This window comes from Petromyzon marinus, chromosome 3 (genome assembly GCF_048934315.1).
Source record: "Petromyzon marinus isolate PM22_M1 ecotype Great Lakes invasive population chromosome 3, UKy_Petmar_22M1.pri1.0, whole genome shotgun sequence".
NCBI lineage: Eukaryota > Metazoa > Chordata > Hyperoartia > Petromyzontiformes > Petromyzontidae > Petromyzon > Petromyzon marinus.
In genome coordinates this window covers 9,979,765-10,003,356 of record NC_133669.1, presented here as the reverse complement: position 1 = coordinate 10,003,356, position 23,592 = coordinate 9,979,765, and the positions used below count along the sequence as shown (strand labels likewise).

General features: G+C 52.2%; 2 protein-coding genes across 5 annotated transcripts in view; one reads left to right on the top strand and one right to left on the bottom strand.

Moving 5' to 3' along the window:
- The window catches only part of NFXL1 (nuclear transcription factor, X-box binding like 1), a 22,896-nt gene extending 15,978 nt beyond the window's left edge, over positions 1-6,918 (bottom strand). The window contains exons 1-8 of the mRNA XM_032973379.2: positions 6,501-6,918; positions 5,026-5,282; positions 4,352-4,540; positions 3,133-3,245; positions 2,377-2,513; positions 1,750-1,928; positions 1,286-1,447; positions 723-823 (exon numbers count right to left, since the gene is read on the bottom strand). Coding sequence (XP_032829270.2) covers positions 723-823; positions 1,286-1,447; positions 1,750-1,928; positions 2,377-2,513; positions 3,133-3,245; positions 4,352-4,540; positions 5,026-5,281 — 1,137 coding nt within the window. The 5' untranslated portion in view covers position 5,282; positions 6,501-6,918. The remainder of the gene's footprint in view (positions 1-722; positions 824-1,285; positions 1,448-1,749; positions 1,929-2,376; positions 2,514-3,132; positions 3,246-4,351; positions 4,541-5,025; positions 5,283-6,500) is intronic.
- GUF1 (GTP binding elongation factor GUF1) lies at positions 5,979-23,592 on the top strand. 4 transcript variants are annotated; one of them, XM_032973407.2, is made up of 18 exons: positions 5,979-6,129; positions 10,265-10,393; positions 11,246-11,354; positions 12,011-12,165; positions 14,641-14,721; positions 15,315-15,392; positions 15,984-16,067; positions 16,188-16,252; positions 16,685-16,897; positions 17,139-17,278; positions 18,521-18,644; positions 18,937-19,069; positions 19,994-20,137; positions 20,452-20,585; positions 20,999-21,100; positions 21,785-21,904; positions 22,066-22,102; positions 23,027-23,592. In XM_032973407.2, the coding sequence occupies exons 1-18, from the start codon at positions 5,989-5,991 to the stop codon at positions 23,171-23,173; spliced, it is 2,136 nt and encodes a 711-aa protein (XP_032829298.2). In that variant the 5' UTR covers positions 5,979-5,988; the 3' UTR covers positions 23,174-23,592. The 4 variants fall into 4 exon arrangements, with proteins under 4 accessions (XP_032829298.2, XP_032829293.2, XP_032829313.2 ...); XM_032973402.2 differs by having other exon boundaries at positions 5,979-6,180; XM_032973422.2 differs by lacking the exon at positions 5,979-6,129 and adding an exon at positions 7,339-7,485.

Below are 23,592 nucleotides of genomic sequence, written 5' to 3'. Positions count from 1 at the left end.
ACCCAGGTCCGGTTCAGATATTGGTCAGCGATGTTGGCTGTGAGTGGGAATCAAACTTGGGTCGCTGGGTTTGTAGCGCTAACCGCGACACTACCACTCCCCAAGTATACAGACACACATGCTCACACTTGTGTACTTTCCACTTTAAGGCCTTCATGCACATAAACGTGCACACACCCATACACACCAGAGCACACGTGTACAGATATACACAGATGCACGCTTATGATGTATATTGAACTTCTTTCACACTGTATGTAGCCAACTGTGATAATCGAGGTGCCTGATGCACAGAAAAGCATTAAAATCTCCCGTATAACCGATATAGGCTGTTGGGGAGAGTGCTGTTTGCGACCATGAGAAAGTAATGTGGCCATCACCACACATGGCCCCTTTTGCCTCTCCCCAATGCTGATGTTTATTAACACGTTACACCTGGTAATCAGGGAAGGCCGAGTCAACTAATGGGAACCCAAGGACCGGTTCACATATTCCGTACTGCTCTTTAACTGTGGCCAGGAACTGAACAGGTTCATCGTGCACTGCTTTAGGCATGTAATAATGCACCGATTCGTTGATTAAAATCAAGGCTAACGCTTACTATGCATGCATTGCATTATGGGTAAGACTCATAGGTGTGTAGTCGTGTGTATGACTATGTCTTAGTGTGTGTGCGCATTTCTGCATGCGTGTGGGTGTTTGTGTGTGTGCTCACATGTTACCTTTATGCACTGCCACTCAGGGGAGCTGCACGGCCTCATAGCAAGCGAGGTCCCACAGCAGCACAGCTGGGAGCTCACATGCGGGCACAGGGGACACTCACCTACATACACAAAGACAAAGGTCCCCCTGTATAGCCTGAATAGACTGTTGAGGCAAGTGCTGTTAACTAGCACCTATGAAGGTCAGTACGGCACACAAGGGGGCGGGGGTCACCAGCACCATGCCCGGTCGCCTTTGTCTCTTCAGTGCTGATGTTTACACACCATACCAGGTACTAATTTTGGGGCCGAATCGACCTCGGGAAGGCGCAGGACCATTTCAGATATTTCTCACTGGTGTTGGCCATGAGTGGGCATCAAACTCGGGTGGCTGGGATTGTAGCGTAGAGCGCTAACCGCTATATTATAGTTGCCCACAACCTACATAGACCACATAAACACACACAAAACAATGATCCCCCAAATAGTCTGTGGAGGCAAGAACTGCATACCCACGTAGCGTATGTGCATGCACGATGCGTGTGCATGCACGAAGCGTGTGTGTGTATACACGCCGTGCGTACCTGCGTGGCACGTTACGCTGCACTTGTGCTGCCTGCATGGCAGGGCGCGACCGCAGGGGGTGCCGCACGACCACGCACGCCCCCCACAGCGCCGGCTCTGAATGCCGCCTCCTCCACAGTGGCATGGGACGCGTACCACCTGGGGGCAAGGGGGGCACGGGCCTGCACGGGGGCATTGGGGGGTGGGGAGTTGGGAGCAGGGGGGCATGCACACAAGGAGTGAATGAAAACATGTCAAGACACAAAGGCAAATACAAATATCTGCTGTACAACCTTAACAGACTGTTGGGGCAAGTGCTTTAAGCGAGCACCTATGAAGACCAGAACGGCACACGAGGGGGTGGGTGGCCAACATTTTTGTCTTTGTAGGTTTGTGTAGGTGGGTGGGCAGCCATGCGTGCGTGGATTGGCAGCCCCCTGCATGCATGCGTGCGTGTTTTTATGTACACCAGTGTATGAGTTACCCGGGTGGCACAACAGGAGGCAGCGGTGGCCACAGGACGGCCGCAGCTCGCGGTTGCACACCTCCCCGCACGAGTGTGGCACAAGCCACGGGTCGGGCCGGGGGTCAGGCTCCCGGCCGCACCAACAGTAGTACACGCTGGGCGCCTCCTTCCGCGTGTACTCGTGACGGCACTTGGGGCTGCACGCGCACCGTGGGGACGCGCTGCGATTAGAGCTCGGAATATTCGTCGTAAAGTTGATAGACTAAAAGATTGTGACCCACAACTAATAGTGGCTTCTTACCTATAACACCTGGCAGTTCACCAGCATTGGTTCAAGCAACCTAGACTCTACTGATGACACACTGCGTGTCAAAACCGGTCCAAAGTGTGCTTGTATTGCACCCATCTGCTGAAATAGTGGACTCCCAAAAGGCGTCCTGGTTAATGGAGAGTGTGATAATACGTTTAGTTTGTATGTGGATAGAAATATCGAGGCGATATATTGGCTGCTTATTAATTTTGACGAAAGACTGTAATCAACTACTTTTCAGGAACACTTTAAAGTTCGCGGCCGCCCCTACATTCTGCCTCGCAAAGGCGAAAACCCTCCGTCCTCCCTCCCCCCCCATGTATCCCCATGCGCACCAGTGCCAGGGCGTGTCAACAGCCGGGAAGAGCTGTGGGGAGAGCGGGGAGGGCACAGCGAGGCGAGCGCTGTCCCGAGCCCACTGCTGCACACACGGCAGGTGAAACACGCTGTAGCATCCCATGCAGCTCCACACCTGCACGCACGCATATACACAATACATATGGATACACTCAATACACATAGGTACATGCAATACATATGATTAGACACAATGCAGACGGGTACATGCAGTGCACATGGTTACAAGTAGTACGTGTGGGTGCATGTGCGGGATATTCTGTATGCGTGCATGTAGGGTGCAGCTGTGCAAGCAATGTGTGAATGTGTGGTATACACTAAGTGTACACCACTTAGTGTGCACGTATGGTGTACACAGTGTATGATTCCCCTGAGTCCTGTGTGTGGTGTGTTCCATTGTACCGTGTGTGAGCGATGCATGCTGTGCAGTGTGTGCGAGTGTGGCGTGTGCTTACAGCTTGCCGTGTTTGCTATGCATGTGTATGGTGTACACCATTCACAGTGTGTATGGTGTACACCATTCACAGTGTGTGTGGTGTATGCTATGTGTGCATGTGGTGTATGGTTAACACCATTCACAGCGTGTGTTTGGTGTATGATATTCATGTGTGGCGCACACCATTCAGAGTGTGTGAGTGGTGTAAGCTATGCGTGTGTGCGTGGTGTACACCATTCATAGTGTGTGTGTGGTGTGTGTAGTGTGTGCTATAGGTGCCAAACGCGCGCGTGCTCACGGCGTGCGTGCGCTTCACGCTGCTGATGCACACGAGACAGGAGAGCGCCCCCGACTGCAGACACTCCTCGAGCAGCTGCCTCGTCCTCTCCAGCACAACCGCCCCCTCCGTGCCTACACGCAAGCAGGGGATGGAGCTCGATTAGTGCTTGCATGGTCGACCCCCCGGGGTTTTCCCACAAGACATAGTAGGTTATGGGGCTGCAAGGTGGCCAGTAGATAGCTGTGTTATCAACTCATGTGCTCGGTGGAGTTTCTTTCCACATGAAGCCAAACGCTCATTAATAGAATTTGTCAAAAAATAATCCATGACAGAGTTCGTTGCTGGGCAAGTAAAAGGCATTATCATTAAGGCATTGCAGCACAGCAAATGGAGATGCACATGCTGTACAGAGGGCTGAGACTACTGGCTGGTACTGGAGACACATGGACAGATGCATAGAGATATACAGGCAGATTATGCCTGTGTACCCAGAGTCTGAAGACTATCTGTCTGGAGGTTCCCCAAACCTTGATAAACAGTTTGCCTTTAGAGGCTAACACCTTTGCCTGATGACAACCACTTGTGACAACCACCACTTTTCAGTTGTGTTGATATTTTAGTCACTTTATTTTTATTATTACTATTTTCTACGTGACTTTACCGAAATAACCAAAGAATATGAACACCAGTTATGTCGTGTTAATTTTTTTTTGTTGCTATTGGAGGAAACCAAACAACCCAGAGAAAACCCATGCAGAACAGGAAGATAATATGCAAACTCCTCAGAGGTCCTTCTTGCTGTAAAGCATAAGTGTTACCACTGTGCCGCCCTGCCACGCGTAGATGCTTTGGCGCACGGGAACACATAGGGGGATGAATAGACATTTACCAATGTAATTAATATTTGATTGAATTCAATGCGGGCATTGTACATGCATCAATGCATGCGAGTAATTATGCACATTTTACACATTACATGCAAAAAGTATTCTCATGTTACATTTCGACTCATGGAGATTTAAAAAAAACTGGGAACAAGACAGGGAAAATGAGAAACAACACAAACGGGTTAGTACAAACGAGACTGTAAAAATATCCATAATTGGATAAATATTCGACCCCAAATTGTCATAATTCATGCAATTGTAAGGGGAGGGGGCGGCGAAACCAGTGCATGCCTATACGGTATGTGCGTACACACATGTACGCATGCATACATGCACATTTAAGCACTTGCCTGCTTGCCCAGTGTATTGGCGGAGCGCCGAGTCCAGGATTGTGTTGCTCTGCGCTTCCTTAACGTCGTTATCCTCATCGTCGTCGTCATCATCGGAGGAGGTGGACCTGTCGCAATCGCTGGTGAATTTTCTGGCGGCCGCCTGGTTGGCAAGTTGAGCCTCGTGGAATCTCTGCTGGGCTGAGCGGCCTGGTACAGGGACAAGGGTTGGATGGAGGGGGATGCGCACACAGTTGCACGGGGACAAAAGAGAGGTAACGACATGGGGACACGGGGATGAAGAGAGCAGGGAGACACAAGATATACGGGCACAAGGAGATGTCGGGACACAGAGTCATACAACCAAGAGACACGGGGACACAGGGACATGGAAGAGAAGGGAAAGGAATAAAGAAGAACACAGGCACAATGGGATTATGGGGGATACAAGAAGAAATGGACAAGACACGGAAGAGAACGGAACATGGGGTTCAAGGGGAAATGTTAATGCAGGAACACAGAGAAAAAGGGGAGAGAAAAACATGGAGGCAGGGGGTGAAGGGGAGACACAGGAATACAGACACGGCAAGGAGGAATGGGTACATGGGTCACATTGGGGAACAAGGAGATGTGGGGATAACGAGTTTGCCCTTGACTGTATTTGTCTCTCGCTCAACCACAGCTGTCTCTCTTACCGTCCGTGGATGCGCCCCCACGCGCCACCTTCACCGCACCAGCAGCGGGCCCCATATTTGGTCCCGGTTGACCTCTTGCCACGGGAGTTGGAGGGCGAGCAGGGGTGCCAGCCCGACCTCTACCGCCCGGGAAAAGCGACCCCGCAACTCCTCCGGGCACCCCCGCCGCCCACGCGCTCCCCGGAGACCTGGGGGGGACCCCTCCTCGACCACGGCCCCGTCCGGCCGCGGGCCCCCTTGCACGGGGGCCGTCCATCCTGAACAGGGAAGGGAGCAGCGCGGGGAGAGAGTTGGGGTCAGAAGGTAAAGACTCTCCATCAGCGGGGTCTTGCATGGCTTAGCAAAGGGAAGATGAATGCTGGAGCTTTAATATTGAAGACTTTCAAGTGTAGTGATTCAATGTCTGATCTGTTTTGTCACGTTTTTACCATTTATTAGTATTGTTATTTGCTTATTCTCCTCTGCTGCCCCCCCCCCCCCAAGTCTACAGTCCCCTTTCTCCCAGCCATTCGTGCTGTCGACTCCGTCTCCCGTTCAAGTCCAGGCTCAAGACCAGTTGTGAACACGGCCTTTCTTAAAATGAATCTAATTGGATATTGCCAGGTTAAATTAAGAATGAATCTCAACAGTCTCCCTGGTTAAATAAAGTCAATCTCAACGACTGATTTTAATTTCCCACAAAGAATATCTTGATTGTGCTACAGTGTCATGTCACGAGGCCAAAAATAATCCATTATCTCACACAATGCTGTGCAACGTTTCGTCTTAAGAGAATGTCCCACTAAAGTGGATATAATTGTTTTATGTTTTTATCATTTTATTGTTTCCCTTCCACGTGACTTTACCGAAAGAACCAAGAATATAACTCTATATTTATTTTTAAAGTTGCGCATTTTGACGTGACGTCACATTTCTCAACCCCCCCCCTCGTCACAATTGTCTGAACCCCCCTCCCCCGCCCCTATGTGCGTGACGTCATTTATGGCCGGCCCCTTACACTGTGGCGTGCTGGTGGATGGGCAGAGGCGAGTTAAGGAACCACGTTGTTTCAAGTGCCGCGCAGGGAGACCGAATGGAACCGACGACGTCTGGATTGCAAGTCCAGTGAGTGCCCCTAACCATCACACCCGTCCGGCAGCTGCCTTCCTTACACAGGTTTGTATTTATATTTAAAAAAACAAAACAAATTGTTTACTGCGAGACATTTCTACGGGCAACTCGATGTAACCGGTGTTTATCATTCGGTCGACCTGTGAAACAGCAGTAACAACAACTCCCCAAATAATTTTAACAACATTCACGACCGGGGGCATTTGCCCGCTTGCCCAGCACCAAAACTCTCTCAAGATGTTCTAGATTTGAGGCTTAAGGTTACCGGCTCCGCATTGTCACCTCTGGGCCAGTCTCCCACCTTGTTAACAAACAAATTGAATGAATTAATCTCACGCGGAGAGGTGGTGGTGCTGGTGTCTCACCTGGTTTAAATAAAGGACGCCGATGCTGTCACCGCTTTGAAGCAGCAGCAGCAGCTGCGCAGATTTCTACAGCTGCGCAGATTTCTACTCAACGAGGCACTCTGAGGATGTGGAAGGAGAGGGACTGGGGCGGCGACATCGTCGCGATCCCCTTACCCCGAGTCCCAATGCGCAGCACTTTTATCGCCGTTCATTTGCTAACGCAAAAACACCGCGGGTTGTTTTACACGCGAACGAGTTCTTCACTTTCAGGTGAATATTTTAAAAGAAAATCGCTCTCCTTGAGAGCTCCTCGCGGGATTTTTTTTTGTTTTTGACGGCGAGACGCTGCTCGCGTGGCCACCAGCGCCGAGGAAGAAGCCTAAGAAATCCAGAGGCAAATGGAGCGTCGACCGCATCGATTCTGCAGCCCCCTCCCATCGCCCCGCCCCCTCCCATCGCCCCGCCCCCTCTCATCGCCCCGCCCCCTCCTCCTCGCCCCCCCCTCCTCCTCGCCCCCCCTTCTCGCTCCCCCTCCTCGCCCCCCCCCACTCCTCGCCCCCAACCCTCTCCCCCCTTCGCGCTCCCCTCGCCCCCCCTCCTCGCCCCCTCCCGCCCCCCCTCGCCGCCCCCCGCCCCCCCTCCTCCCCCCCGCCCCTCGCCTCCCCTCCTCCCCCCCCTCCTCCCCCCCTCGCACCCCCTTGCCCCCCTCGCCCCCCCCCTCGCACCCCCTCGCTCCCCCCCCCCTCGCACTCCCCCCCCTCGCCCCCCCCTCGCACCCCCTCGCTCCCCCCTCGCACCCCCTCGCACCCCCTCGCACCCCCTGACCCCCTCACCCCCACCCCCCACCTTGCGCCGCCTGCCGTGTCCCCAATCGACGTCCTCACAGAGCTCCACCCCCCCCCATCGATGGCGAGCCTCTCGTCGGCCCTCGACTGCCTCGCCCTGTGCTGGTGGCGGCGACGCGCGCGCACGATTGGCCGCTCACTGGGAATCGACGCCACGAGTTAAGGTCGAATCGACTCCCCCGTCGATCGTTAAAGTGCGTTTATCGACCACATTTGGTGGTGGTGGTGATGATTGGCTCATGGTTCGTAAACAATATCATTAGTGCGTTAGACCAGTTTATTTTAATTAGATGTTATGGTCCATCTGATGGAGGGGGTTTATTACAAATTATTACCACTTTGGTTATAAACTCAGCATTAAATGTCCTACGGCTATACCGGACCCCCGGCACAGCAACGTGGAATCTCCAGTATTAATAACTATTCTGATCCTCATTCCAAAGCAACCCTTGCCCAACTGCGAAAAACTCAACAAGAATCGGACAGAGAGGATCGCTTTTTTGCTATTGCTCGTTGATTCAACGAGCGGAATCGAAGACGCTGGATCGATTCCGCGTGACCCCGGGCAGCCGCGAGCAGAGGCCTCGCGCACGTGGGGGCGGGGGAGGTCAGAGCGGGGGCGGGGGGGGGCGGGGGGGGCGCGAGGGGCGGGGGTCTGAGAGATTGGGGGGGGGGTCATATCGGGGTGGGGGTGGGGTTAGTAGGGGGGGGGGGCACCGGAGTGAACTGGGGTTGACTTTGACACCGGTCCCCGGCTACACCGTGTTAGACCATCACGGTCCCCGGCTACACCGTGTTAGACCATCACGGTCCCCAGCTACACCGTGTTAGACCATCACGGTCCCCGGCTACACCGTGTTAGACCATCACGGTCCCCGGCTACACCGTGTTAGACCATCACGGTCCCAGGCTACACCGTGTTAGACCATCACGGTCCCCGGCTACACCGTGTTAGACCATCACGGTCCCAGGCTACACCGTGTTAGACCATCACGGTCCCCGGCTACACCGTGTTAGACCATCACGGTCCCAGGCTACACCGTGTTAGACCATCACGGTCCCAGGCTACGCCGTGTTAGACCATCACGGTCCCAGGCTACGCCGTGTTAGACCATCACGGTCCCAGGCTACGCCGTGTTAGACCATCACGGTCCCAGGCTACGCCTTGTTAGACCATCACGGTCCCAGGCTACACCGTCTTAGACCATCACGGTCCCAGGCTACACCGTGTTAGACCATCACGGTCCCAATTACACCGTGTTAGACCATCACGGTCCCAGGCTACACCGTCTTAGACCATCACGGCTCGAGGCTACACTGTGTTAGACCAACAAGAATCCAGGTTTAACCCCTGTTAGACCAAGAGTAGCACATGTTACAGTGATGTGTATCCAGGTTAAGACTGTTGATTTCAAAAGGTTCCAGTTTAAACTGCTTACACATTTTTACAATAGACATGGGGCAGGTTACATCGTTTTGAAGTTACACGGGTCGAGTATCTTTTTAAAGTACTGTACGTTCAGTTCCAAGCTTCTCCATTTAAAAACATGTTATGGTTCAAAGTTAAAGAATTTTAAACGCAAAAGCACCAGATTAAATAGGGCTCCAGACTAAACGAGGTTAACAGGCTAAATCGTGTTAGACCAACATAACCTGAGGTAGCCTGGTGCTTCAGATGTCAGGGCACTAAGCCTTCCCCTCTGATTTAAACTTGGATCTCAAGTGTTTAACATTTAGAGTGATGTGTTTTTGTTTTGCAATGATTGCGATAAAAAACATCTCTTAATCTGAAAAAATCCAGCACTGAAAATAAAAAAATATGGAGGTTGTCTGTTATGCAACGAATTTTGTTCCATTGTAGGATGGATGGGAAAATTATGTGTAGACCAGAGGTCACTTTAATTAATTTCTGAAGTAGGTCTGTGATATCTCCTTCCGTGGGACATTTCTCTAGATTCGACTGGATGTGTTGTTTCTTTAACCATACGGTTCTAGATCACGAATTCCCTTCTAGTTACTATGGTTCTCGATTACAATTATATTACCCAAGATTACCATTTATGATTATTTTTAGTTGTATTTCACATCGAACGATGACCCATATCTTAAAAAGATTATCCTTGCCTATGACATCTGGTAGTTCAACAGAATTGATTCAAGCGAGCCTGAATCTGCTGATGCGACGCCGTATATCAAAACCCGTCCAGAGTTTGCTTGCATTATATCAATGCTGCTCAAATTATTCACTCATAGAAGGCTCTAGCGCCATTGGGTTATGTAAAAAAACATTTTTTTTGTATACAGAGAGACAGCTTTTGAAGGAGATGTATTTTCTGACTACGTTACCTTAAACTGCTTTAAACTCGCGCGCTTCTATAATATTACACTGTGTTTATGTAATATATTTCCAATTCATATGTCACAATGGGTAAAATACACTGATTAAACCGTTTATCATTTAAGCGCATTGGCATGTTCACAAAGCAAATTGAACAACAACTGAAAAGTACTGAAAGAAGCATGAAGATGTGCATTCTGGGAATTACACTGAGAGACAGAAAGAGCAACAGACGGACCACAGAACAAACGCAAGTTAAAGACATCACATTGACTTAAAAAAAACATGGACTTGGGGGGGGGGGGGGTGCACCTCTAGACGGGATGATTGCCACTGGTCGAGACAAACAACGTCGTGGCAGCCAAAGGAGAGAACACACCTGAGACTACGTCCAGTACAGAGATGGAGCAATGAACTATACATATGTGGAGGAGCTAGAAGGATTGCTGAATCGTGATACTGATAAGATGGTGATGGCGAGGGGAAGCCTTCATTCAACGATGGAGATCTCAAGCCTTATGGTGGTGAAACTCCGTTTAAATGTGGGTCCAGTTTAAACCGTTTTCATTTATCTCAATGTTAACCCCACGGTGGCGCAGGAGGAGATAGCGCCGCTGATGTTGAACACACGGGCCCTGCTGCTGCTGAGGCCGCTCAGGGCGGGTCCGAGGTCAAGGTTAAGGTCGGGTCACGGTGTCAGCACGAGGAGCTACAGTGATGAAGCCAAGGTGAGGTGGAGAAGGAAGAGGTGGCGGTAAGCAAGGGGGGAGGAGGTGCATCGACCGGGCAGTAAGTGCGGGAGTGGTGGACGGGTTGCTCAGGGGGTTCACAATGACTGTGTCGTAGCGCTGAGCCGGCAACGCTTAGATTCTGGGTTCGAATCTGGGTTTCAGCCAACAGTGATGAAGCCGGGTTCTTGAGGCTAGTGAGTTGATGGTCTCCGGCCAATCACCAATGACTGTGCAAAACAATCCCACGATAAATTTGGTTTTGCACTTCATTTGGACAAAATCTGGCTCTGAGAATAAAAATATCGGTTTGACTGCCATGCAACAAACATGTCTGTGTAGGTGGGAGGGTGGGAAAGTGCTGCGCGCTCTCGTGTATGCAGATCTGTGATAGCCACCTCTGCAGATTGGGTTCGAACATAGGCTAATACGAGAGTTCCAAATGGATTCTTTGTCTCCTGGCATCATGCCAAAAGCATAATTTAGAATAAATTTGTAGATTATGGCCAGCTTATGAGGTGTGTGTTATCAGGTGTGATGAGGTGGCCGTGAGGAGTGGTGGTTCAATGGATTACACACTACGCTAAGGACTTGGCATAATGGCTTTGATTTTCCACCACGGCGAACATCAGTGGTGAGCGATATCCAAACTGGTTCTGAGCCCCCGGTATGTCGCCTGAAAATGAGTACCTGGTGCGGTGTCCAAACATCAGCACTGGGGAGGCAAAGGCGGCCAGCTCGGCATGGTGCTGACCACACCACCTCCTCGTGCGCCTCTCCAGCCTTCATAGGTGCTCGCTAACCGCACTCTATAATGTAGCCTGCACGGGGGACTGTGTGCTTATGCTGCAGGTCCCGGATCTGTCTCTGTTCCCCATGGAGAGGATCCGGAACTTCAGCATTGTGGCGCACGTTGATCATGGCAAGAGCACGCTTGCCGACCGGCTCCTCGAGATCACGGGTACACTCCGCTCTCCCTCCCACTCTTCTGACTCCTCGCACTACCTCCTCACACCTCTTTTTCCTCTTCACACCTCCTTCCCCTCCTACTCAGTCGTTCTCACACCTTTTTCTCCTCCTACTTAGACCTCCTCCTCACACCTTTTTCTCCTCGCATTACCACCTTTTCACACCTCCTCCTGTGTGCGTGCAGGTGTGTGTATGAATGTTTGTGTTATATATGTGCATTTGCATGCGTGTGTACTTTCAAGTGTGTGTGCGGGCCACCCTCTTACCCCAACAGTCTTGTATAGGCTACACGGAGATCTACGTCTTTTTACGTGTGTGTGTATGTAGGGAGCGATGGCAAAGTGGTTTGCGGCCTGCGCTACGAACCTAGTGACCTGAATTCAGTTTCTGCTGACAGCCAACATCCGTTTCGAATGTTTCAACAGCTCCTGAACCTCCCTTAGGTCAACTTTGCCTCAAACAAGTACCTGATGTGGTGTGTAAACCTCAGCATTGGGGAGAAAAAAGCGGCCGGGTGGCCGTGGTTCTGGCCACCCCACCCGACCGCCTTGTGCTAGCCTTAATAGTCGCTCTCAAACAGCCCTTGCCTCAACAGTCTGTTGAAGGCTATAAGGGGGATCTTTGTTTTGTGTGTGTGTGTGTGTGCAGGAGCCATCCAGCCGAGCTCAGGGAACAAGCAGGTGCTGGACACGCTTCAGGTGGAGCGGGAGAGAGGCATCACGGTCAAGGCTCAGACGGCCACGCTGTTCCACTCGCATGCGCACACGCGCCACGCGTACATGCTCAACCTCATAGACACACCGGTACACACACACGTGTATACACATACACACGTATACAGATTACATGCATATACGCCACAGGTTCACACTCAACCTCATACACACACTGGGTACATGTGTAGTGTCTTCAAAAATTACTCACACCGACACGTTGTAACAAGTCACCTGCTTACACTTTATTCACCGATTCTAGCACCAGTTGTAGGCACTCCTATAACTATCTATACGGTCACTTATGTTTAACTTCTCCCCACTCTTATCTACCTTCCACCTCACTCATCCTGCACTCAGCGACTCCGCACACAGCGTCTTCGCACACAGCGACTCTGCACACAGCGTCTCCGCACACAGCGTCTTCGCACACAGCGACTCTGCACACAGCGACTCCGCACTCAGCGACTCCGCACACAGCGACTCCACACACAGCGACTCCGCACTCAGTGACTCCACACACAGCGACTCCGCACACAGCGACTCCACACACAGCGACTCCGCACACAGCGACTCCGCACACAGCGACTCCACACACAGCGACTCCGCACACAGCGACTCCACACACAGCGACTCCGCACACAGCGACTCTGCACACAGCAACTCCGCACACAGTGACTCCGCACACAGCGACTCCGCACACAGCGACTCCGCACACAGCGACTCCGCACACAGCGACTCCGCACACAGCGACTCTGCACACAGCGACTCCACACACAGCGACTCCGCACACAGCGACTCCGCACACAGTGACTCCACACACAGCGACTCCACACACAGCGACTCCACACACAGTGACTCCACACACAGTGACTTCACACTCAGCGTCTCCGCACACAGCGACTCCGCACACAGCGTCTTTGCACACAGCGTCTCCGCACACAGCGACTCCGCACACAGCGACTCCGCACACAGTGACTCCGCACACAGCGACTCCACACACAGCGACTCCACACACAGCGACTCCGCACACAGCGTCTCCGCACACAACGACTCCGCACACAGCGTCTTTGCACACAGTGACTCCGCACACAGCAACTCTACACCTCCACCGCTGCCCTCACCTACTCTCCCTCAGACCCACTCACCCGTCTGTCCCGGGCGGGGGAATCAGCCAACACCCCCCCGGCGACGGCGTAAGGGCTGAGCTCCCGTTGACGGCTGGAGCGGCAGCGGCGAGATGTCTTCACTCTTGTCCCTGGCAACAACTCTCCCTCCGCTCACGCACACACCCTTATATCCCTCTGCTAATTATCCGAGACCTCTCGTGCGTCTCTTTAAGCGCTCGCTAGGGCGGCGCCTGTTGGCCCATCTACCAACCCTTATCTCCCGTCTTCCTGGCAACACCTCCGGTCTCAACGTGCACAACCGGTCGACCCCCCCCGCCCCCGTTTGCACCTGCTTCGCCCCTTAACAACTGGCGGTTTAGAATTTTGAAATAGGTTTTACCCTTTTAACTGGCACAAAAACTGACACCTTTATTCAAGGCATCATGTTTGCAATAACCACAATACAAGCAGTCAAAATGCAAACAAAAGAGACAACTCTGATAATAATATGCACTGTCCTTGAATTTGATTGGTCCACACCCGAGACGGATTTTCTTAGAGCCTAGTCTCCATTGGTGTTGGACCAGAAGCAAGTGCTTTTAGCGAGCACCTATGGAGGCCAACACGGCACACAGGAGGGTGGGAAGACCAGCACCATGCCCAGCCGCCTTTTTTTTTGATAGTGGCGATGTTTACACACCTCACCAGGTACTCATATCAGGCTGAGTTGACCTAGAGGAGGCCCAGGACTACAGATAATCGTCACTGGTGTTGGCCGTGGTGGGAATCAAACTCAGGTCGCAGGGTTTGTAGTGCAGTGTGCTAACCGCTACACTACCACTCCCCACTACCACACACACAACGACATATGCACATACATATACGCCACAGGTACACACTCGTCCTCATAGACACATCGGTATACACACGTGTGCACACTCAAGTGCCTAGAAACTCTAGTACACACACATATACACACAGCATGTGTCCACCCTTCACTTCTTAGACAAACCAAGTCTACACGCTTGTAACGTACATGCCCAACCTTCTGTGGTTACATATGTCTATGTGCATATGCTTGTGCGTGTGTGCGGATGTGTGTATACACGTGTGTATATGTCTATGAATGCTTGTGTGTGTGTGCGCGTCGGGAGCGATAACATAGTGTTTAGCATTGCGCTACAAATCCAGAGACCCGGATTACATGCCCGTCCATGACCAATAACAGCGGGGAATATATGAACTGGTCCTGGACCTCCCCTAGGTCGACTCACCCTTAAATGAGTACCTTGTGTGATGTGTAAACATTACCACTGGAGAGACAAAAGTGGCCAGGCATGGTTTTGGCCACCCACCCCCTCGGCCTTAATAGTTGTTCGCTAACAGCACTTGCTCCACAACAGTCTGTTAAAGGCTATGCGGGGGGTCTTTGTATTTATGTGTGCGCGTGTGTTAGGGCCACGTGGATTTCAACTATGAGGTGTCGCGGTCGCTCGCCGCCTGCCAGGGAGTGCTCCTATTGGTCGACGCTAATGAGGTTCTAACAAGATGCACAGGCATGCACACGTGCGCATGCAAAAGCAAACGCACGGCAACACATATGCAAGCGTGCACGCACCGGCACACGTATGTAAAAGGAAGCGCGCATGAATATATAAACACACACACAAACAGATGCACGCACTCACGTGCATACAAACATGAACAAAAAAGAGTCAAAACGTGTACACAGTCGCACCCACATGCAAGCAATCACACACATGCACTCGGGCACATTCACACAGACATGCACACAACCATGAAAACTTACAGGTACGTATGCTCAGTCACAATCACACACAGGAACACACGCAGCCATGCATGCCCACTGTAGCGATAGGGCATGGTGGGTTACATGCACGTGTGCCAATTTGTTGTTTGCCAGTGTGTATGTCAGTAGCAAGTAATATCTGAACCGGTCTTGGGCTTCCCCTAGTTCGACTCAGCCTTAGATGAGTACTCAGTGTGGTGTATTTAAACATCAGGATTGAGAAAATGTGGTGCTTGCTAGCCCTATGACTGGTGCTCGCTAACAGTATTTTCCCCCAACATTTTTAAAGGCTGTACGGGTCTCTGTGTGTATTTGTGCAGGGCATCCAAGCTCAGACTGTGGCAAATTTTTACCTCGCATTTGAGGCAGAGCTCGCAATCATCCCCGTCATTAACAAGGTGAAGCCTCTCTCCCTCCCCTTTCCATCTACCCACCCCATCTCCCCTTCCTCCTTCTCTTCCCCCTCTGACCCTTCCTCTAGCTCACACGTTCCCTCTCTTCCTTTCCGTCTCGTCATACAGTTAATGCAATCCGATGTGGATTTATACAGTTAAGAGTGTAAACACAAGGAAGGAGCGGATGTTGCGCTGCAAAGAAATGATGGAAAGACAAACCTCAAAAGGCCAGATAGACTTATAAATGTACCTCCCCATGTCTCTCCGTGCATCGCTGTGGCTACCCACGTCTCCCTGATTGTTGAACGTGTTTCGCATCGCACTGTACATAGCCAAACGTGCTAATTGGAGGTACGGGGGAAGGACAACAAACTAAAGACAAGAAGCAGTTTTAAGAAAATATGTTTTTAATTTAGATTTAAATGTGCTTAGCTCCAGTGGCTTTCTAATGTAGGAAGGAACAGCGTTCCAGATGGTCGCACCGTGCCTCACCTTGTTTCCACATGTCCCCTCATGCATCCCCGTGTCTCCCCGTCTCAGCTCACGTTGTTGTTGTGGTTGTTGTTGTTTTTTCGTGTTTGATGCCTCGGCTAGATCGATCTCAAAGCCGCGGACCCGGACCGAGTTGCCGCAGAGATTGAGAAACTCTTCGACATTCCGGCCAGCGACTGCATTAGAGTGAGAATGACGGACGAACAACTGCTGTGCGTCTGCTGTATATGCATTCTGTGTCTGTATGTGAATGTTGTGTGCATGCTGTGTCTGTATCTGTGCGTGTCTGTGTATGTGTGTGTGCAGGTATCTGCCAAGTTGGGTACAAATGTGGAGCAAATATTGGAGGCGGTTATCGACAGGATCCCTCCGTTAGTGTGCACACCCTTGCACACATTCTCTTCACACGCAGGCAAAGACACAGATCCCTCATATAACTTTAATAGACTTTTGGGGCAAGTTGCTGTTGGCAAGAACCTATGAAGGCCCGCAAGGCACACAAGGGGGTGGGTTGCCAGTACCATGCCCAACCACCTTTGTTTCCCTGATGGCGATGTTTACACACTGCACCGGGTACTCATTTGAGGATTATTCGACCTCGGGAGGCCCGGGACTGGTTCAGATAATCGTAGCTGGTGTTGGTGGCTGTTTGCGGAAATCAAACTCAGTTCACCGGGTTCGTAGCGAAGCGTGGTAACCACTACACCGCTGCTCCCGCACGTATTCTGACACGCCTGTGCACGTATTCTGACACACCTGTGCACACGTATGTTAACTGCGTGCATGGGTACGTGCATGTGCAGCCCCCGCGGGGACGCGACGGCCCCGTTCCGCGCGCTGCTCTTCGCCTCGGAGTTCGACTCGTTTCGCGGCGCGGTGGCGCGCGTGATGGTGCGCGACGGCGCCGTGAGCCGTGGCGACCGCGTGCGCACGCACAGCTCCTCCTCGCGGCCGCGCGACTACGAGGTGTCCGACATCGGCCTCCTGCTGCCCTTGCCCACTCCCACGGCAACTCTGTGAGCTCACGCACGTACGTGCGGACACCCGTTTGTGTGCACGTGTAAATGTGTGTGCGCACGTGCGCTGGGCTCGCATCGATTGGAATTAGTTGTCTGGTTGGCGTGCCGTGTGTGTGTCGCAATGTGTTGTGATGCAGTGAGATGCATTGTGATGCGGTGTGTCGTGGCGTGCGGAGCGTGCATTGTGAACGTGCGACGTGGTTCATGTAACGTGGTTTGCTGCGGTATGTGTGCCCAGGTACGCGGGCCAGGTGGGATACCTGGTGTGCGGGATGCGCCAGGTTACCGAGGCCCAGGTGGGCGATACGCTGCACTCGGCCGCTCACGAGGTGGAGCCCCTGCCCGGGTTCAAACCCTCCAAGCCCATGGTGTTCGCTGGTACGTGGCGCTGGATGCACACGCTAACACACGTATGATACTACCTGTGAAAACTCGCATACAAAGACCCCCATATATTCTTTAACAGATTTTAGGGCAAGTGCTGTTAGCAAGCACCTATGAAGGCCGGCACAGTATATGAGGGGATGAGTGGCCGCCTTTGTCTCCCCAGTGGCAATGTTTACACACCGCACCAGATACTCATTTGAAGTCGACCTAGGGGAGCCCGAGGAACAGTTCATATAATTGTCACTGTGTACACTTGCATACAAAGATAAAGATCCCCCATATAGCCTTAACAGACTGTAGGGGCAAGTACTGTTAGCGAGCACCTATGAAGGCCGGAATGGTACACGAGGGGGTGAGTGGCCAGTACCACGCCCGACCGCCTTTGTGTCCCTAGTGGCAATGTTTACACACCGCACCAGGTACTCATTTGAGGCTGAGTCAACCTAGGGGAGGCCCGGGACTGGTTCAGATAATCGTCACTGGTGTTGGCCGTGAGCGGGAATCGAATCCGGGTCGCCAGGTTCATAGTGCAGCGCGCTAACCGCTACACTATAGCTCCCCACACACTTGCATATATACACACACAAACACTAAACTATTTTTATTTTACCAGGTAGGGCCCACTGAGCTATTAGCTTCTTTTTCAGAAGGGACCTGGCCACAAATGATAGCTCAATGAAGTGGCTTATCGGCTGGAAATTTATAGCAGCCAAATACTCTTAAACACGTTTATTCTAAATGTGTAGGGAAAAACTGGAGGACCTGAGGAAAAATCCACACAACCACTGGGAAAACATGCTAACTCCAAATATACAGGTGTCAGGGTCTGGATCATACCCACGACCTCCTGTATACCAGGTTAGGTGGTTCTTGCCACCGTGGCACGTATGCACTCACACAGATATGTACGTAGACTAACACTAAAATATACGCTGACATACAAATGCAAACACACGTACAGTACGTACTTACAAACAAACCCTGATGCGTGAAAAAAAGTGGTGGTGGAGGTGATGGTGGTGGCTGTGTATGTCTGTGGCGTGTGTGCTTGCGTGATATGAGTACCTGGTGCGGTGTGTAAACATCGCCACTGGGGAGACAAAGGCGGCCGGGCGTGGTGCTGGCCACCCACTCCCTCGTGTGCCGTGCCGGCCTTCATAGGTGCTCGCTAACAGCGCCTGCCCCAACAGTCTGTTGAGGCTATACGCGGGATCTTTGTCTTTGTTTGTCCAGGCATGTTCCCATCAGACCAGTCGGAGTACACGTCCCTGCGCTCGGCGCTCGAGAGGCTGACCCTGCGCGACTCCAGCGTCTCCGTGCAGAGGGAGAGCAGCGCCGCCTTGGGAGCTGGTTGGAGGTAAAATCATTGGGCACCTGCGGGACATACACACGCACACACGCATGCACGCGATGTCCATGCGCATACACACACATGCAGTACACACGAGTATGCAAATGATATGCTCATCCTTCGATGAGTACCTGGTGCATTGTGTAAACATGAACACTGGGGAGACAAAGGCAGCCGGGCGTGGAGCCAGCTATGCCAGCCCCCTGTGTGCCAGGCCAGCCTTCATAGGTGTCTCGTTAACAGCACTTGCCCCAACAGTCTGTAAAAGACTACACGAGAGATCTTGTTCTTTGTCCAGGCTGGGGTTCCTGGGCCTGTTGCACCTCGACGTGTTCCAGCAGCGTCTGGAGCAGGAGTACAACACGAGCGTCATTCTCACGGCACCCACCGTGCCCTACCGCGCCGTGCTCACCTCCCCACGCCTCATCAAGGTGACGCCACGCAGACACACACACGCATACACACTCGTACACACAGGACCGGGCTAGGTGGGAGCTGGTGTGGGCCCTGGGTGGGCCCTGGGTGGGCCCTACCCCAACAGATGTCCTTTTGCCCCAATCTAAGTTCACAATCCTTAGTGGTGAATCGCTGTTAAGGTGGCCCCACATACAACAGCTCTACTGGACCCCCTAGAACTGGGCCTGATAAAAGCATGCTCATCCACTCTCCATCTCAAGCACAAAAACAAAGGCAAAGATACCCCGTGTAGCCTTTGATAGACTGTTGGGGCATGTGCTGTTAGCGAGCACCTATGAAGGCCGACACGACACTCAAAGGTGTGCGTGGCCAGCACCACGCCCGGCCGCCTTTGTCTCCCCACTGGCGATGTTTACACATCGCCCCAGGTACTGATTTGAGGCTAAGTCAACCGAGCGGAGGCCCAGAACAGATTCAGATATTCGTCATTGGTGTTGGCCGTGAGCGGGAATTGAACTCTGGTCGCTGGGTCCATAGTGCAGCGCGCTAACCATTGCACTAGTGCTCCGCACTCAAGCAAATACACACGCGCGCACACATACTCTACAGATGCACACTTGCAAGGCATGGTCAGGAGTCGATCTCAAGACACCGGGTTAATAGAGCAGTACGTCAACGACTATGTCATCACTCCTCACACTCGTAATACCCACACACCTGCTTAAGCAACACATAACACTTGTACACCTTTCCATGTGAGAGATGATGTAACTGATGGTGCCCGTGACCCCTCTCTTCTTGATGTGACCCTCCTTGTGCCATGACTCTCCTTGTACTCTGACCGTTCCCATGCCGTAAGTCTCCCTGCGCCGTAACCCTCCCTGTGCCGTGACCCTCCCCGTGCCGTGACCCTCCTCGTCCCGTGCTGGGGTTACCAGGAGCATGGTAGTGCCGACGTGATGGTGCTGAACCCGTGTGAGCTGCCAGACCGCTCGGTGGTGTCGCACTACTTGGAGCCCATGATCACGGGCACCATCATCACGCCCGACGCGCACATGGGTGCCATCATGAAGCTCTGCCAGGTGCCACATCTCACGCTCACGCACGCACGCACGCACGTGTACACATACGTGTCCATACACACGACATTAAACCACCTTATGTCAATTCACTGCTGGATTGAGGGTCTGTAAATTGCACAAACATTTGGAGGTGTGGGTTAGTGTAGGCGAGGAGTATAGACGTGTGAGCTTAGAAAGTACAATACAACTATGGATTGTGTCGTCTCTCTCTGCGTCTCTGGTATCCCCGCCTGTCGCTTTGGATACATGTGCCCCGCGTGTGCCTGCATGTGCCCGCATGTACCTTTACTTACCCGCGTGTCTCCGCGTGTCAGGAACGGCGGGGCATGCAGGTGGACGTGCTGTACATGGACGGCGCGCGCGTCATGCTGCGCTACCGCATGCCACTCTGCGAGGTCCTCGTTGACTTTTACGACATCCTCAAGTCTCTGTCTTCGGGATACGCCAGGTGACGGCAGCCACCGCCGCACAACCACCCCAAGAACCGCCATGACACCGCGCTCACACCTCGACCACAGACACCAGAATGGCCACCTGCCTTGTCTCCATGTATCCGCGTGCACCCCTCTGCATCCCTGTGTACTCCTATGAGTGCACCCTTACGCATAGCCATGCCTGCCCCGTGCATCTCTGTGTTTATTTGCATTCTCGTGCACCCACCGTGTATCCCCGTGCACTATTTGCATGTCTGTGTGTATCCCCGTGTATCTACATACCACCTGGTGACTCGTATCCCCTCTGTGTATCACCGTGCATCCCTGTGAATCCTTATTGTGTATCCCTGTTCATGACCCACGTATCCCAGTCTATTCCCCCCACTCCCACCTTGTCTGCTCACCATGGTAACACCCCCGTGTACAGCTTTGACTACGAGGAGGCTGGCTACGAGCCTGTGGACATCGTGCGCATGGACGTTATGCTCAACGGGAAACCTGTGGAGGAGCTCACGAACATCGTACACCGGTCCGAGCACGCAGCACACACAAAAAACAAAGATCCCCCGTGTAGCCTGAAACAGACTGTTGGGGCAAGGGCTGTTAGCGAGCACCTATGAAGGCCACCACAGCACACGAGGGGGGGGGGGAAGACAAAGCCGCCCCTTTGTCTTCCCTGTAATGATGTTTTTACATACCGAACCAGGTACTCATTTGAGGCTGAGTCGATCTACAGAAGGCCTAGGACTGGTTCAGATAATCGTCACTGGTGTTGAAGCATGAGCGGGAATATAACTTGGGTCACCGGGTTCATAGCGTAGTGCGCTAACCGCTACACGACCGCTCCTCGCCCTAATTGTAAACGTAACACACGGACACACACCGGCATGGACATACAGACACACACCCGCAGGCACATCCGGATGCACACACACAAAAGGCAAAGATCCTCTGTATAGCCTTAACAGACTGATGTGTATACATCATACCAGGTTCTTGATTTAAGGCTGAGTGGACCAGGAAGAGGCCCAGGACCAGTTAAGATTGTCGCCGATGTTGGCTATAAGCGGGAGTCGAACTGTGGTCGCCGCGTTTGTAGCGCAGTGTGCTGACCTCTGCACTGCCGCTCCCCACATAAAGACGCACACATACACTCTTATCGACACGTGTGTGCACACAATCGCATGTACATTGTGTTCCTGTGTGCATGTAGGGACAAGGCACACCTGGTTGGCAAGGAGATGTGCATTCGTCTCCGCGACTCCATCCCCCGCCAGATGTTTGAGGTCGCGATCCAGGCCACCATTGGGTCGAAGGTCATCGCCAGGGAGACGTACGTGACACACAATACACGCTGGATAAGTGAGATTGAACAGGATAGTTTAGGCTATGGTGTTCGCGATAAATTATCTTGATGGCGGAGATTGTGATGATGGTGATGATGTTGGTGTCGCTGGTGAAACTGACGACGTTGGTTCCATTCTCGTTTTCCAGGATCAAAGCTTTCCGCAAGAACGTCCTCGCCAAATGCGTGAGTAGAGCCGACGATGTTCGGTGGGGTGTGATAATGATGTGATGAGGTGTAGCGGCGCATGACAAGGAGCGGTGATGTCGGATGACGAGGTGTGCTGATGCCGGATGAGGTGCGGTGTGGAAGTGACGATGATATGTGACAATGTTGAGGAGTTTGAGGAGTGACTACGTGGCGCAAAGAGATATAATTATCTTGAGCACGTAAATTTACCTACCAGTCTATGTCCGGATTCGTTAGCTAGGAAAATACTGATACGCAGGGCGATTTCTTCAATGCTTTCGTTATAATTGTGGCACTCATGACTATTTGTTTCCACGTCGAGACTAATAGACTTTCATGGAGACCCAAAGACTTGCGTTAATTTACGGAGTTCACAGTGGTTCACGACCGTGTGGACAATGGTCGGGTTGGCGTTTACGCAATCGCACACCGGAATTTCTTTGAATTTAGAACTTGCGAAGGGCCGCCAGGTGGCGCGGTGACAACACTCGTGACTGATAGCAACATGGACCTGGGTTTGATTCCCGAGTCCAGGCACCTTTCTGCGTGGAGTTTTTGTTGCGCATGGGTTTCCCTCCATATCCTCCTGGTTTCCTCCAATCGATATACAAATAAATTCTGCAATGTAACTGATAATGGCCAAAACATCCCAATACTGAAAAAACATTGCCCGCGGATGACTCACGCATAGCAACATCGCCCCCTTCCTACAAAAAACACTTGGCAGGACCCTTTGGAATAAAAGGGTCTCCTGGCTAAACAAGCGTAATAATAAATAATAAGCAGTGGGTGGATCCACCATGAGGTATTCGGATTCGATTTAATGTGGACCATATTTCTTGAGGTTGATTAGCAACAGTAGAGGTAAGATGATGCTGCGTGACGAGGCTCGGTGATGGCGTGTGACGATGTTGCCATCAGTACGGAGGGGACATCTCGAGGAAGATGAAGCTGCTGAAGCGGCAGGCGGAGGGGAAGAAGAGGATGAGGGAGGTGGGAGGAGTTCCCGTTCCCCGCGGGGCTGTCATCGCTGTGCTCACCCGCTCTCCCGCTCGCTCACCCGACTGACGATGGACTCACCTCTACACTCAACCACATGCTCGCCCAAATGCTCGCCCACATGCATATCCACATGCTTACTGACTTACAGAGTGCTCGGCTACACACTCACCCGCACGTTCACACACGCACGCAAACACTTCTTCACTCACCCACACACCTGCTCGACCACACGCTCAACTGACTGACAGCACCCTCGCCCGTACGCTCACCGAGATGCAAGATGCATTGTAAAATGCAGCCGGGACCTGCACTGCCCTGTGTGTGTCTTCACACACAGCTCAAACGATGTACATTATTACCCCGCAGGAACTGCGTTGTATGATAATAATGATAGCAGCAGCTGCTCTGTCGTTGAATTTAAGGATTATTGTGTCGGCCCGAAAGCAGACCTGGTTTCTCGGGGATTAAAGGCCTAAAAAAAACAA

Bases quoted from the DNA above. Each gene is read 5' to 3' on its own strand.
- GUF1 (XM_032973402.2), top strand. From the start codon at position 5,989: ATGTGCGTGACGTCATTTATGGCCGGCCCCTTACACTGTGGCGTGCTG. The intron at 16,068-16,187 runs GTGAGAATGACG...GTGTGTGTGCAG, and splicing joins CGGCCAGCGACTGCATTAGA to GTATCTGCCAAGTTGGGTAC. The intron at 16,253-16,684 runs GTTAGTGTGCAC...GTGCATGTGCAG, and splicing joins GTTATCGACAGGATCCCTCC to CCCCCGCGGGGACGCGACGG.